The sequence below is a fragment of the Balaenoptera ricei genome, chromosome 11 (assembly GCF_028023285.1).
Source record: "Balaenoptera ricei isolate mBalRic1 chromosome 11, mBalRic1.hap2, whole genome shotgun sequence".
NCBI lineage: Eukaryota > Metazoa > Chordata > Mammalia > Artiodactyla > Balaenopteridae > Balaenoptera > Balaenoptera ricei.
Window position 1 is genome coordinate 71,775,061 of NC_082649.1, and position 13,768 is coordinate 71,788,828.

The following is a 13,768-nucleotide window of genomic DNA, read 5'->3' on the forward strand; positions in this document are numbered from 1 at the left end:
GGAGGGAATGCCTCTTTCCGATGCCAGTCTTTTTGTGTCCAAGGATAGAGTAACTGTACTCTCCCTATTAGCATGCCATTTTTCTTCAAATTGTTGGTCAAAACATCATAATTTTCTCAGAGCCAGCAACCACCCCTCCCCCATAGGTAGTCCATAAGCATCTCGAATATTTCCCTAGAGAAATTAAGTACAATGGGAGGGCTTCTCCCAGGCCCTGTCCCACTGGAACCCGGGGCCCAGGGTGAGGAAGGCCGGCGGCCGTGAGGGCCTCAGGGAAATGCATAATGTCCGTGAGGGGCCTGAAGGGGTCACCTGGCGGGTCTGGCACCGCCTCCAGAGGCTGGAGCCCCTTTCAGTGTGTTGTGGTCTTCAAGAGGATGACCCAACCATTGGCGAGTTCTCCGCCGGAGCACAGGCTGCGGGCCCAGGTGCCAGCAGGTGGCCACGGAGCCTGGCCCAGCACAGCAGCCCAGGTCTGTGCGTGTCCGTCCATCGCGTTCTGGTCCTGAGTGTGCTGGTGGCTGCAGTGTGTTGTGTCCCTCCCTCGTTCCCATGGCTTTGAAGCAGAACCAGTGGCCCAGTTGGCTGCCTGGTCTGCTTGCCCTCTGGCACCTGCACTAGGCTTCTCATCCTGGACACAGCCAGCGAGCGCCTGCCACCCTCCCTGTAAAACAGCCGCGCCGTGCTCCTCGCCCCGTCCGAGGCTCCGGGAGATGGCGCTCTGCAGGCCGTCCTTCTGTAGACGGTCATTTAGACATGGGCCTGGGCTCCTGGCCATGGCAGACCCTAGTACTAGTAAGCAAGCACTGTTCCCTGCGAGTGGGGGTATTTGAAAAGGCGGTCACTGGCCTCAAGCATCCCAGCCCAGGACCATCTTGAACTCCTGACCACACCCTACAACCCTGAGGCTGCAGGGACACCATCAGTTACATTCAAACAAGTGGTCAGTTCCCTGGATTGTCCTTTGGAGAAACCTTCCCCTCCCACAACTGAATCAGGCAGGAGCAAAGCCAGGACCCAGGCTGGGCCCAGGCCACCCGTGTTGTCTAACCTGTTTTGCCATTTTCATTGATCTAGGCGGGATTAAGGACACTGCACGACATTGGGCCAGAAATCCGGCGTGCTATATCATGTGATTTGCAAGATGATGAGCCGGAGGAAACAAAAGGCGACGAAGAAGAAGATGTGTTCAAAGTAATTATTCCACGCCTAGCTACACACTGGCCACTTGGAAATAGCGGGGCAGGAGTCCAGTTGGGGCAGTTAACGATCTGCCAAAGAGCCTGGAGAATGCACACCAGCCCCAGGGCCTAGAGGGGCTTGTGGACCATGCCCTCCCCCCTGCAGACCCTCCCCGTTCAGCAGCACCCCTTCTAGGGCCAGGCCTGCTCCTTCCCTGAGCTTTTGCTCCTCTGCCCCACACCGGCCACTTCGGAGGAGCTCGGTCACAACCACTGGCCGGCGTGGATGAGCATCCTGGGTCCTCCTAGCAGCTGCTGGCCCTCCCTACCCCTTCTTCCCTGGGCCGGCTCTTTGATCTGCCAGCGGGCCCTCCACTTCCCAGCCCCCGGCCCAGAGACCTGCCTGCCGCCCAACCTCAGCCACTGGGGCTGCCGACAGCCCTGCTGGGCGAAAGTCAGCTCACCTTGGAGCAACCGGAAGAGTGCACTTGAATGACAGCCGAGCGCTTGCTCCCCAGCTCAGGAATCGGTAACCTTCCTCATCTCAGGGGGACCAGCTGACGCACACAGTCACCCTGGTCACTGAGACACTCAGACTGTTGTACAGGGATTCTATGGAGCTTACCTAGGATTTGTTTTTCGTGTAGAAAAAAAATTACCTAACATAGCTAGCCTGCATCAAATATTTGTTAAATTACCTGGTGTTGTCTCCCATTATTTTGCAGAGAAATGGTGCCCTGCTTGGAAACCATGTCAATCATGTTAATAGTGATAGGAGAGATTCCCTTCAGCAGACCAATACCACCCACCGTCCCCTGCATGTCCAAAGGCCTTCAATTCCACCTGCAAGTGATACTGAGAAACCGCTGTTTCCTCCAGCAGGAAATTCGGTGTGTCATAACCATCATAACCATAATTCCATAGGAAAGCAAGTTCCCAGCTCAACAAATGCCAATCTCAATAATGCCAATATGTCCAAAGCTGCCCCTGGAAAACGGCCCAGCATTGGGAACCTTGAGCATGTGTCTGAAAATGGGCATCATTCCTTCCACAAGCATGGCCGTGAGCCTCAAAGAAGGTCCAGTATTAAAAGGTAACGTTTAAGATGTGTTTGCACTTGGTAATGTAGTGTCGACCCGAGGCGGGTCTTTCTCCCGTCTCTGGCACAGGTGGGAGGCTCCCTGCGGGCATTGGTGTTGGGACCTGTGAGTGCCTCCAGGTCACAGCTTCTTCAGGCACTGGCCATGGGATGAACCCAAAGGATAAAGGGCCACCTGCCACCCTGCCTCCTGTTCTACGCGACGCCCCTTAACACAGGAGCAGCCGCAAACTCTACCTTCCCCGACTGTACCGCATACTTAGGGACTGGCAGACTTTTCCTGTAAAGGGCCAGAGAGTAAATATTTTAGGGTTGGAGCCTCATACAGTCTCTGTTGTAGCTAGTCACCTCTGTTATCGTAGCAAGAAGCCAGCCATAAATCATGTGTAAGCGTACGGGTGCAGCTGTGTCCCGATAAACCTTTATTTGTGGACACTGAAATGTGAACTTCATGCACTCACGTGCGATGAAATATTTTTCTTCCTTTGATTTTGCTTCAATCCTTTAAAAGAATAAAAACTGTTTGTAGCTTGTGGGCCATGCAAAAACAGGTGACGGCCTGTATTCAGCCCATGAACCATAGTTTGCCAACCCCTGCTCTAGGGAGTAGCTTGATATATTTGCTTTTTAAATTTTGCTAGAAATATTTAACTTTTATCTTCTCCCTCCCTCCCCTGTTACGCCTTTCCTGGATAGAACCCGCTATTATGAAACTTACATTAGGTATGTGCTCATTGCCTGTATTTATGTGTTAAATACTGTGTGTTCTAAGTGGGACCAGATGGCCTCTCTGAGTGCTGAGAGATGAGAAAGGCCTGGGAGCCAGCTAGCCTAGTGCAGGGCGTTACAGCCCAGGGCTGTGGACGCAGAGCTTTCAGGTCCATATCTGCACAGACTGTGTTACCATCCAAGGACCTAAGTTCACATGCAGCGTGCCCACAGCTATAGCCCCGCAGGCCTCAGTGCGGTGCTGGGCGAGCCCCTGGCCTGTGGAGCTGGGCAGTCGTGCTGGTCTCTGGGGTCAGGCCTCTTGTGGAGGCTTTGTGAAAGCGTGACCTCCCACCTCCTGAAGACCAGGAGCCAGGCCTTCTCCTTTGTCTCCTGGGCAGCCCCCTACCCACGGGCAGTATACCCTGCTCCCTGTTTGGTGAACCCAGTTGAACTGTGGGTGGGATGGTCATGGTGTTGGGCACAGGGAGGATAGATGTCCTGCTTTAATGGTCTCAAGTTACAAGTTACTTGAGCTGGAGGAGGGTGGGAGAGAGTGAAGAGCTTGGAGGAAGCACAGTCCTCCGTGTGGAGAGCAGTGATGCCACAGGGCCTGGCCGGCTTTCCTGAGGGCTGAGGCCAGGACATCTGGGTTTCAGGGAGGCATCACGACAGTCCTGGGGCAGGGCTGTCTTTGAAAACGTGGTGGACATTGTCCGGGAGAGTCTCCCTCCCCTGGGACCCTGTACTCAAAACTCCTGTCACCTTTCCTGGGTCAGATGCAGTGTGAAGTTGGGACCCTCTTTGCTCCAGGCTCTGAAGGCACCTTGGGCCGGGGTAAGGAGGAGCAGGGATCCGACCAGGTGGCCTGGGAGCCCATCACTGCAGGTCTCTAGGTCCATTTTCTTGCTCTATTCCCAAACTACATCTACTCTTTCGGTTCTCAGGCCTCTGGGGGTAGTGGTGTGGCACTAGCATCGTCAAGGCACTGAGAGAGAAACCCCTTCCTGGTACGTGCGTGCGCACACACATAGACACACACACACAGCCCCGTTGCCAGAGGCATTAACAGTCCAGCCCCACTTGAGGCAGGAGCACGCAGGGAGATGCCAGGGCACCTCGGGCAGGGCCGCTGTGGCCACCGCTGAGGCACGGCCCGAGGAGCGTCTGCCGCCCGCCCAGCCGCTCAGGCCCTCCCTCCCAACTGCAGGTCTGACTCAGGAGACGAGCAGTTCCCAGCTATTTGCCGGGAAGACCCCGAGATACACGGCTACTTCAGGGAGCCCTGCTGCTTGGGGGAGCAGGAGTACTTCAGCAGTGAGGAGTGCTACGAGGATGACAGCTCGCCCACCGGGAGCAGGTGAGGGCTCTGTGGCTCGGGATGCCCTTAGGGGGCCTTGCTGTCTCCTGGCCCTGGGGCTCCGCCTGCTCACGAAGCCACGGGCCACCTGCTGCTGCCCTTGGGACTGTCCTGGGAAGCAAAGCAGGAGCACAGCCTCCAGGCCACGGGAGAAGCCAGGGCAGGAGAAATAGGACTGGAGAGAGGCAGAGTGGAGGCTGGTTTTTCAGGCCTGTTGACTTATTTCCACCAGGGGCCCACCCATGAGGCTTTAGTATGGGCTCTAGAAATGAGAGCTTTTGCTAAATGCTGAGAGCTCTGGCCTGGGGGCTCTCGCCGTGTAGTGGCTCGTCGGCCCGGAGCTTGGTTGGTCTTATTGGACCGCGCCTGCTTCCCGCTCCCATCAGGTGGTCCCTCCTAGAGGTGAGGGGACAAGAGGTCAGAGTGCCACCACTCAGCAGATGTGCCTCTCTAGGCTCCTGTCCTGAAGAAGGCAGGTATGAGGTGAAAGTGGACACTTTGCTTTAGGACATGTAGCAGGCAGTGCAGGGGGACAAAGGCCACCCACCACCCTCTTCTCTGTAAACTGCATCCCACTGTGCCCGGTGGCCCACTGAAGTGGACGTGGTTCTGTGGTGAGGTCACTTGTGGCGTCTGAGATGTTGTTAAACATCAGCCTCGTCTTTCCGGCCAGCCACAGCCGAGCCTCCCTCACCCTGCTCTGCGCCACGGCCTTCCGCAGGCCTCGCTGGATGCCTGACTTGCAGAGCCACTGGTTCTGAGCCAGCTGCATTCTGAGTTTCCGTCTTCAGGGCCTTTGCTCAAACCACGACCACCCCTTGGATGCCCTTTCCCCACCTGTGCTCACCTAATCCCACCTTCCTTTCAAGGGCCTGCCCCTCCCTCCTCTGACTGGAATTGAAATGCGCCCCCCCCGACCCCGAGAACCCACAGAGCCCCACCCTGAGCCCCTCTCTTCCAGCGCCCACCTTCGCCAGCCTGCGTTAGAATTCCGTGTGCATGAGGTATTTGCTAAGCTCCTTGACCACGCTTCATGCATCTTCGTGTCCCAGGCGCCCCGCCCAGCACCTGGCCGAGGGCAGACCCTCAGGAAGAAGCAAGCGGGTGATAGTCAAGCTTGCAGGGCATCTGCAGTCCACATCTGACCGGGGTCTGAGGCTGCCCCAGGGAGGGAAAACACCAGCACCTCACTCATCGCAGGTCTGCCGTCCTGAACCTTCCTGTAGCAGCCCTTGCCCTCCATCTAGAATTTTCCATGGAGCTGAGGGCTGCCTTGTTCTACTGTGTCCAAGGTGGTGGGGAGAGGACTGTGACGTGGGCTTGTTAATTAGGCTCTCACGTGTCCCTTGCTCTCTCTTCTGGCCTTTTCGATCACCAGGCAAAGCTACAGCTGTGGCTACTACACCCGATACCCAGGCAGCAGCTTGGACTTCGAGCGGCCTCGAGGCTACCATCACCCCCAAAGCTTCTCGGAGGATGATGACTCGCCTGTCTGCTATGATTCCCGGAGGTCTCCAAGGAGACGCCTGCTCCCTCCCACCCCAACATGTGAGGCCAGATTTTTTGTTTGGGAGCGAGGCTCACAGAGAGCAGTGTGCCTCTTCCCCTGCCCCAGCCCGGGGGTGGTGACGGACGTGGTCCTGCCATGTTGGGGGCCTCCAGTCCTCGAGACCCGCCCCCTAGTTGGAGATGCTGTTGGCTTTCTTTCTCATCTGTGTGCCACGTGGTAGGGCTTAAAGCGCTTCCTGCTGAGAACAGAGAGAGACAGTGTGAGGGCCCAGAGTTGCACGGTATGTAGCACCTGATGAGGGATTTTCTGTGCGCCTCATCACTGCCTTTGAGCTTGGGATCTGCCCTGACAGGTAGGCGAGACATGCACCACGGTGTTGATAGGTCCACTCCCCAGATGGGGCAGTGACCCCTTAGAGGGCGGAGGATGGGCCCACGCACAGAGTGGACTTGAGCCCAGGCCTCTGAGGAGCAGCCGGGGGTTCTTGGTGTCCACCCTTCCTCCTCTCTCCCACCTTTGCCTTGCTCTGCCGGTGCTCTCTGCTCATGGTAGGTTGTGGCCTTGCTGGTGACCTCCAGGGTAGGCGCTCCCATCCTGGGGCCAAGGAATCCCGTCCCGCAGAGAAGGGGCAGGGGCTGGCTGCTCCCTGACCTGGTTTTCGTGTGCAGGTGGCATCAGTGGTGCCACCAGGAGATCTGGGTCACCCCCAGTGAGGAACTTGAGCGGAGGAAGGAAACACAGCAGTGGCCCCTGCCAGTTCCTGGCTGGGTAGTTTGATTTTGGACACGTGGACATTTTGATGCTGGTTAAAGAATATCTACTTCTGGCGTTTCTGAAGAATGAGGCATATTTTGGGGTAGGACTCTAATCAGTAACCAAAAATAACCAAGACACAGCGGCTCTGCGTCCGCCATCTAGTGCACGGTAACAAGTGCAGTTGGGTGGTGCCCAGGTCCTATCTCTCTCCAGCTGTCATAGCCCTGCTGGGAAGTGTAATCAGACCCGTTTCCATGGTTAATGTTTAATTCCACAGCCCCAAACACAAGCTGCTAAACAGAGCAGTTCTGGGGTCCATCAGTACCAGGTGACACACACGCAGGCGAGGCTGGACAGAGGCCCCTGGCCCTGTGAGTTCCACTGCCCTCCTGTGACCTCCCTTCCTCCCTTTGGTGGCCACGATAATCACCATTCGCAGGCGCCGCCTCTGTGAATCAAGGACCCTGAGCGGGCAAGAGTGGCTGCCCTCTTTATTTTTAAGAGTGAATAAATTAAGCGCATCTTATTTGCTTTGCTGCCCATCCATTCAGACCTCAGGCAGGGAGACCACAGAGCCCCTGTGTTCTCAGCCACAGCGGGATTACTTCCCCCATTAGAGACGGTGGTGCAGAGCAAAAGAGAGGATCCACTTTCAAAGCTGAAAGGTGCTACCTGAATGACAGCGGTGGTAGTTTTCCTTTCCTGGCTCCATCCTCTGGCCCCACCATCTGACCCTAGGAGGGTCCGAGAGGTGGTGCTGACCAGGGAGGCCCGTCCTCCTCTTAGAACACTTAAGTTTGGTCCCGCGTGGCGTGTGGAGGGAAGGCTGTCTGATGCGGATGGCAGGTGTCCGTGTCCCATGTCGGCAACTGGATGAGGAGGCCCAGCATGCCCCATGGTGTGCGTCGGGCTCGTGAAACAGGGCTCGTTGTCTGTCTGGTCCCTCCCTGTTGGGCAGTGGCCGGCAAGGGCTCGGTCTGGTCTCCGTGCGCTTTTGGAGCCTGGCCCCCAGAGAAGGGGCTCTGCAGCTTCGCGTGCGGTCCCAGGATGCCAGGGGCCTCCCCAGGCTGGTCCCTGCAGTTTTCCAGTGCAGGAATTAGGGGGGTGTGGAGTGTTGCCAGGGCATGAGAAATGCCCTATGAGCTCAAGGTTCCCAATGCAAGAAAGGACTGTTGAGGTGACTCAGCGCTGCCTCGCAGGCCGCCAGTAAGGCTGCCGAGGCAGCTCCATGGCGGTAGCGCCTGAGGGGACGTGTCCTGGGGAGGCCTCTGGCCTGTGCTCGGGGCCCAGAATTCAGACTGATCTCCCGGGCCTGGCGCCCTGTGAAGCCACGAGTTCTGGATCATCTTGTCATCACTCGACCTGGTTATAAGCCTCTATTCAAAGTGGCTGTTAACAGGGCAGCCAACCGCATTTTTTAAAGTTCAAGGTATCCTTTCTTGTTTGTTCTGTCTTCAGGGCTAGGGAAGCTGGGTCTTTCCCCACAAAAGGCTCTGCTAAGTACCTGGTTGAGCTATTAGGGCAGGTAGCAAACAGAAGTGTAAACACAACACAGGAGCACAGCAGGATGCTCCAGCCCCCAGAGACACTCAGGATGTCTGGAAGGTGAGAACGGGCAGTCAGCAAGCGTCTCTGGGATTCTAGAACGACGTCGTGTACTTGACCCGGAATGCTGTGTCCCCACCACGTGCAGGGACAGGGGCCTAGGGTCAGAACAGCCACCCTCTGGCTGCCTCTAGCTCCTCCCCCTGAGAACAGGTGTGGCAGGGAGGAGAAATTGACTTGCTCTTTTGAAAACATCCCTTAGTTGGGCTGCTGCTTCCTCCCTCCCAAAGTTCTGAGACACCACCCCCGCCCCCCGTGCCCAATGCTTTTTCTTGGATGCCTTGCTTGCTTCCTCCTGGGCCCCCTGCTGAATGTCCAGGGGGCTGCCCTGACCCCAGAGCCCCGGGGCCCTGACGGCCGGTTTCACAGCTGCACGGTGTGCTTTAACTTCTCAGCCCCCCGGAGATCCTCCTTCAACTTCGAGTGCCTGCGCCGGCACAGCAGCCAGGAGGAGGTCCCGCCATCCCCCGCCTTCCCCCACCGCACGGCCCTGCCTCTGCACCTGATGCAGCAACAGGTGAGCCGGCACACCTGGCCCTGCCCCCAGGGCCGATGGGCACCCCGTCCCCCTTGGCTGCCAGCACTGGAGGGAAGGGGGACCCTTCACAAACACTCTGGTTCAGTCCTGCGACAACCTCGCCAAATAGAAACTATCATGAACCCTGTTCTACGGAGAGCAAGCATCACAGAGGGAAGGTGACATCCCTGAGCTCACACAGGAGGTGAGTGGCCGAGTTGGCATTTGAGTCCCAGGCTGCCAGCTTCCAGAGCCAGGCTCTCAGCCTAGCTGCACACACCCTTCCTCGGCACTGAAGGCAGGGCCTGGGACAAGCCACACTACAGGGAGTGGCGGCCGCTTGACTGACCCTGAACAATCGGTGCTGCCCTTTGCTCTGAGAGGTTGCCCCGTCATTTACGGAGCCCTCTGGGGGCCGGGCCCTGGGGTCACGAGGGTGTGTGAGCCTCCGACCTGCCTGCAAGGGGGGTGTAATCCAGGGAGACCGGCCTGTCAGGGCGGCCGGACAGGAGGGAGCCCAGGGCCTGCAGGGCCTGCGGGGCTTTGGCTCCAGGACAAGAGTATGGTACTTTGTCTTCCTGAAAAGAGCACATCAGAGATGCTGTCCTCTTGTGTCCGTGTGTGTCTGGGTCAGGTGGGAGCACACACGGTATGGTTTGCTTCTTACCCTGAGCGTCCATTTCAGAGTTTCTGTTCAGGTCTGCCAACCTTTTGCCTTTCTGCCTTCCTTTTTTAAAAAAAATTATTTATTTATTTGGCTGTGCCGGGTTATAGTTGCAGCATGCTGGATCTTAGTTGTGGCAGGCGGGATCTAGTTCCCTGACCAGGGATCGAACCCGGGCCCCCTGCGTTTGGAACGCAGGGTCTTAACCACTGGACCATCAGGGAAGTCCACTGCCTTCCATTTTTTATGTTAAGTTTTGTGTGTTGCTTTGTCGTGGACAGAGGACGAACCTCTGGAAGGCCCTGGCCATCGCATGCCACACACCAAGTAGGCATGGAGGTCTACGTGGGCTTGTGCGTGACAGTGCCCTGTCCCCTGCTGGCCCGCCCTGCCTCCCCCAGGCGGTCCTGGCTTCCGATTTGGCCACAGGCCTGTGCTGTTCATAAACCCGGCCTCACCGTCCCCCTCTGCAGGCGGGATGCCAGGGCAGACCTGCCGTGGCGCCTCTGGAGGTGGAAGAAGCAGGCTTGTACCTCGTGCTTCTGAGCAGAGTGCTGGCCGCGGGATGAGTTGCCCTAAAGAGAACCGGCCTGTTTCCCTACGAGCGCTGGGCGCCGTCAGCTTGCCCTGAACGCACTTCCCTATTCAAACCCGGAGTGAACCGGGAGCCATGTTTATACCCCACAGCTTGTGTGTCTTCCCTGTTTCTTCATGCTTCTAAGCAATTTCACCAATAACTGATTCCTACCTGGGAACAGTCACAGGAAATATATTATGCATTTGGGGGAAAAGAAAACACGGTCTGCTAGAAAACCAAGTTTTTACGGCCATTTCATTGAATTACTCAGTGTGCTGTGTCCTTCTGAAGCCCCTGTAAAACAGCGCCTCCAGCCTGGTCTGTTTTGAGGGGGCCCGAGGCCGGGACCTCTGAGGACCTCTGGTCTCCCCACTTCCTCTTTCTCCTCAGATCATGGCAGTCGCCGGCCTAGATTCCAGCAAAGCCCAGAAGTACTCGCCGAGCCACTCCACCCGGTCGTGGGCCACCCCGCCAGCGACCCCGTCGTACAGGGACTGGACGCCGTGCTACACCCCACTGATCCAGGTCGAGCGGTCGGAGGCCCCGGACCAGGTCAACGGCAGCCTACCGTCCCTGCACCGCAGCTCGTGGTACACGGATGAGCCCGGCGTCTCCTATCGGACGTTCACACCAGCCAGCCTGACCGTCCCCAGCAGCTTCCACAACAAAAACAGCGACAAGCAGAGGAGCGCAGACAGCTTGGTGGAGGCGGTGAGTGTGGCCGCGGAGTCTGCACGGGAGGCGGAACTGGGGAGAACCGCGTGCAGCAGGAGCGGGTGGTGGTTCTGAGGTGGGCTCTGGAGCCCGGATGCCGGGCTTCTGAACCTGGACTCCGCCCACTTCTTAGCAGCAAGGATGGTACTTAAAGCATGAATATAAAAACAGCACCCCTGCCGGGTTTCATCAGCTAGCTGTACCTAGGATTGTGTGTGCTGTTCCTGCAAATATGACTAGCTTGTACTGAAACATCTGTCCGCAGTGGGTTGCACTCTCGTTGGGCCACGTGCAGTGTTTGAGCTCCTTCAGATTTTCAAAGCCATTCACCTTCCCTCGTAGTTACCATGTATGGGGTCTAGCAGACATAACTGGCTGAGTCCCAAGATCACATCGTGCAGTCAGTGCTTGAGGTGCTTTTTCTGTCCTTTTGCATTCGTGCCACCGATCCTCTTTCCTGTACAGGTTCTGATATCCGAAGGCTTAGGACGGTATGCGAGGGACCCAAAATTCGTGTCAGCGACAAAACACGAAATCGCCGATGCCTGTGACCTAACCATCGACGAGATGGAGAGTGCAGCCAGCAACCTGCTGAACGGGAATGTGCATCCCCGGGCCAATGGGGACGTGGGGCCCGTCTCACACCGGCAGGACTACGAGCTCCAGGACTTCGGGCCTGGCTACAGCGACGAGGAGCCGGACCCCGGGAGGGATGAGGAGGACCTGGCAGATGAAATGATTTGCATCACCACCCTGTAGCCCCCAGGGAGCGGCCGACTGGCTCTGGCCTCAGGTGGGGTGCTGGAGGGCCGGGGGAAAAGTGCCTCGTAGTTAGGAAAATTTAGGCACTAGTGTGGAGTCCCTATTCAATTAGACTTTTGTACAAGTGATGTCATGCCTCAAGGAAGCCATAAATCTGGTAAGGGACAGCCGCGCCCACACGCTCAGCCCCAGCTGTGGGCAAGAGCAGGTCCAGCCCTCCTGGAGAGGACCAGCGAGGAGGTCGGACAAGCCCTGCCCGCTTGTCCAGAGCGCTGGCCCGCCACCCGCGGGCATGGGGGGAAGGTTTAAAGGTGATGACGATCACCATACCTATGTCATTACCTCAGCCATCGGTCTAGCATATCAGACGTTCACTGGGCCCAGCGTATCCATTTTTAAACCCCTTTCCCCCCAAAACACACTGCTTCCTGATTCCTGTTCGGCTCTTCTGAAATACAGTGTGTAAGTCAGGACCTACCTACCAGCCGTCATCCTGAGAGGGGAGCGGGACCCTGTAACGGGGTTTTCTGTGATGTGACGCCAGTTTACAGGAGAGAGCATCACTCCGACGGTCGGTTTCTGACTGTCAGGCAAAGGGCAACTGTAAACTGGAATAAATAATGCACTCGCAACCAGGTAAACTTAGATACGCTAGTTTGTTTAAAAATTCTAGATTTACTGTATATGACTTGTAATATACTATAATTTGTATTTGTAAAGAGATGGTCTATATTTTGTAATTATTGTACCGTATTTGAAATGCAGCAATATCCATGGGTCCTAATAATTGTAGTTCCCCACTCAAATCTAGAAACTATTAGTATTTTTACTCGGGCTATAGAGAAGTAGAAGAAATAGAGCTGATTCTCATCTATCCAGTGGAAATCTTTTGGGGGTGAAATTTTAAGTTCAGAAGAACTTGGCACTACAGAGATTTTTCTAAACTATTTTGAGTCACTATACATCTGTCTTTACACAGGAGATGCCAGATGACTGTCTGCGGTCTTTTTTTGGGGCAGGGGTTCTGTGACTTGATGTTGTACCTTCCCATCCACCATGGGTTGCAGCTGTCTTTTGTTTTGCTTTAGTAACTCTCCGATGAGCACACTGCAGCCTAGGTCGAGCTGGTTACTCTGACCCGGTGGCATTCATAGTTGTGGTTTTCTCAGCTGCCCCCCCACAGGATATTTCCGGCGCAGAAATAATCGCACAGGTGAATGAAGTCCTTCTGCTGTTGTCCCCTGGGGACTGGTAAGGCTGCTTGTCTTAGGAGAGAAATAAGGAGTGCTGGGGACAGAGGGGGCAAAGGATGATCTATAGGACTAGACGTCGGGCTCTGTACAAATCGTATTGTTGCCTTTTTACAAAACATTGCTGTACTGTGTGTTCTCTTTGAGGGCTTTTATATGCAACTGAATGAGGGCTGAAGTTTTCATTAGAATGCACTCACACTCCAATTGTACTTCTCGATGAAAACCCACTTTTGGATCATTAGACCCATCAAGGCTTCCTTTTCTGTTCACAGAATTATGCCGACTTTGTCAAGTTACCTTGGCAGGGATTCCCTGCAGTCAAAAAGACTGGTAGCGATTTTTGGTTCAAAGTTTTTAAATATTACGTAACCTGTTAATGTTTTTTTTTTTTTTGTAAATAACACTTTGTTATGAAGACCTTACACACCTCTTCTTAAGACATTCTTACTCCAGATCCAGGCAAAAACACTTCAAGGTTTGTAAATGACTATTTCCTGACGTAAATTCTTTTTTATTAAAATGCAAAATGATCTTCAGAATAAAACTGTGTAATAATTTTATTGTACTTGGGAGCTCTCCTTGCAAAGACCTGGTGTTTGCTAGTGAGAGCTTCGGGAGGGGCAGGTACTCTGTGAGGGCACTTCTGTAATTATGTAGATTTTTTTCTTATCCTCTTGGTGCCTTCTCCTTTTTTCTTATCTTCATGCTGATGGTAACTTAATTCCAGCTGCAGAGAGCACCGTTTCTCCTAAAGGGCTAACCCACTGTCACCGTCATCTCAGACTCTGTGTCTCTCCACCGAGCATTGGTCTTTCTTACTGTGTGGCTTGGCTTACCATCATCAGTCCAAAACTGCCGTAACAGGACTGAGTTTTCTGGTATAGTCGGTGATCTTTTCTAGTCAGCACTTAACTGGCATTTTTACAGGCTGCACCACTCCTAATACCTGTCTGCTTTAAGCCTGCTTCTTTGGAAGAAAAATTTGAAGTTGTAGAGCGTGGTTTTTTTCTTTCAGGAATCTTTTAAGATTAAATGTCTCTCCTTTTTAGTTCCCCTCCCACT

At 55.1% G+C, this 13,768-nt stretch overlaps 1 protein-coding gene and 1 non-coding gene across 3 annotated transcripts in view; one reads left to right on the forward strand and one right to left on the reverse strand.

Annotated features, from left to right (window-relative positions):
* CACNA1D (calcium voltage-gated channel subunit alpha1 D) overlaps positions 1–13,232 on the forward strand; it is a 320,181-nt gene extending 306,949 nt beyond the window's left edge. For both annotated transcript variants that reach the window (XM_059939925.1, XM_059939926.1), the window contains 7 exons: positions 1,078–1,194; positions 1,907–2,274; positions 4,199–4,348; positions 5,727–5,896; positions 8,615–8,736; positions 10,368–10,688; positions 11,157–13,232. In XM_059939925.1, the coding sequence (XP_059795908.1) occupies positions 1,078–1,194; positions 1,907–2,274; positions 4,199–4,348; positions 5,727–5,896; positions 8,615–8,736; positions 10,368–10,688; positions 11,157–11,450 (1,542 nt within the window). In that variant the 3' untranslated portion in view covers positions 11,451–13,232. The remainder of the gene's footprint in view (positions 1–1,077; positions 1,195–1,906; positions 2,275–4,198; positions 4,349–5,726; positions 5,897–8,614; positions 8,737–10,367; positions 10,689–11,156) is intronic.
* TRNAW-CCA (transfer RNA tryptophan (anticodon CCA)) lies at positions 9,552–9,624 on the reverse strand. The gene has a single exon. It is a non-coding gene; the product is annotated as a tRNA-Trp (tRNA).
* Positions 13,233–13,768: the final 536 nt, after the last annotated feature.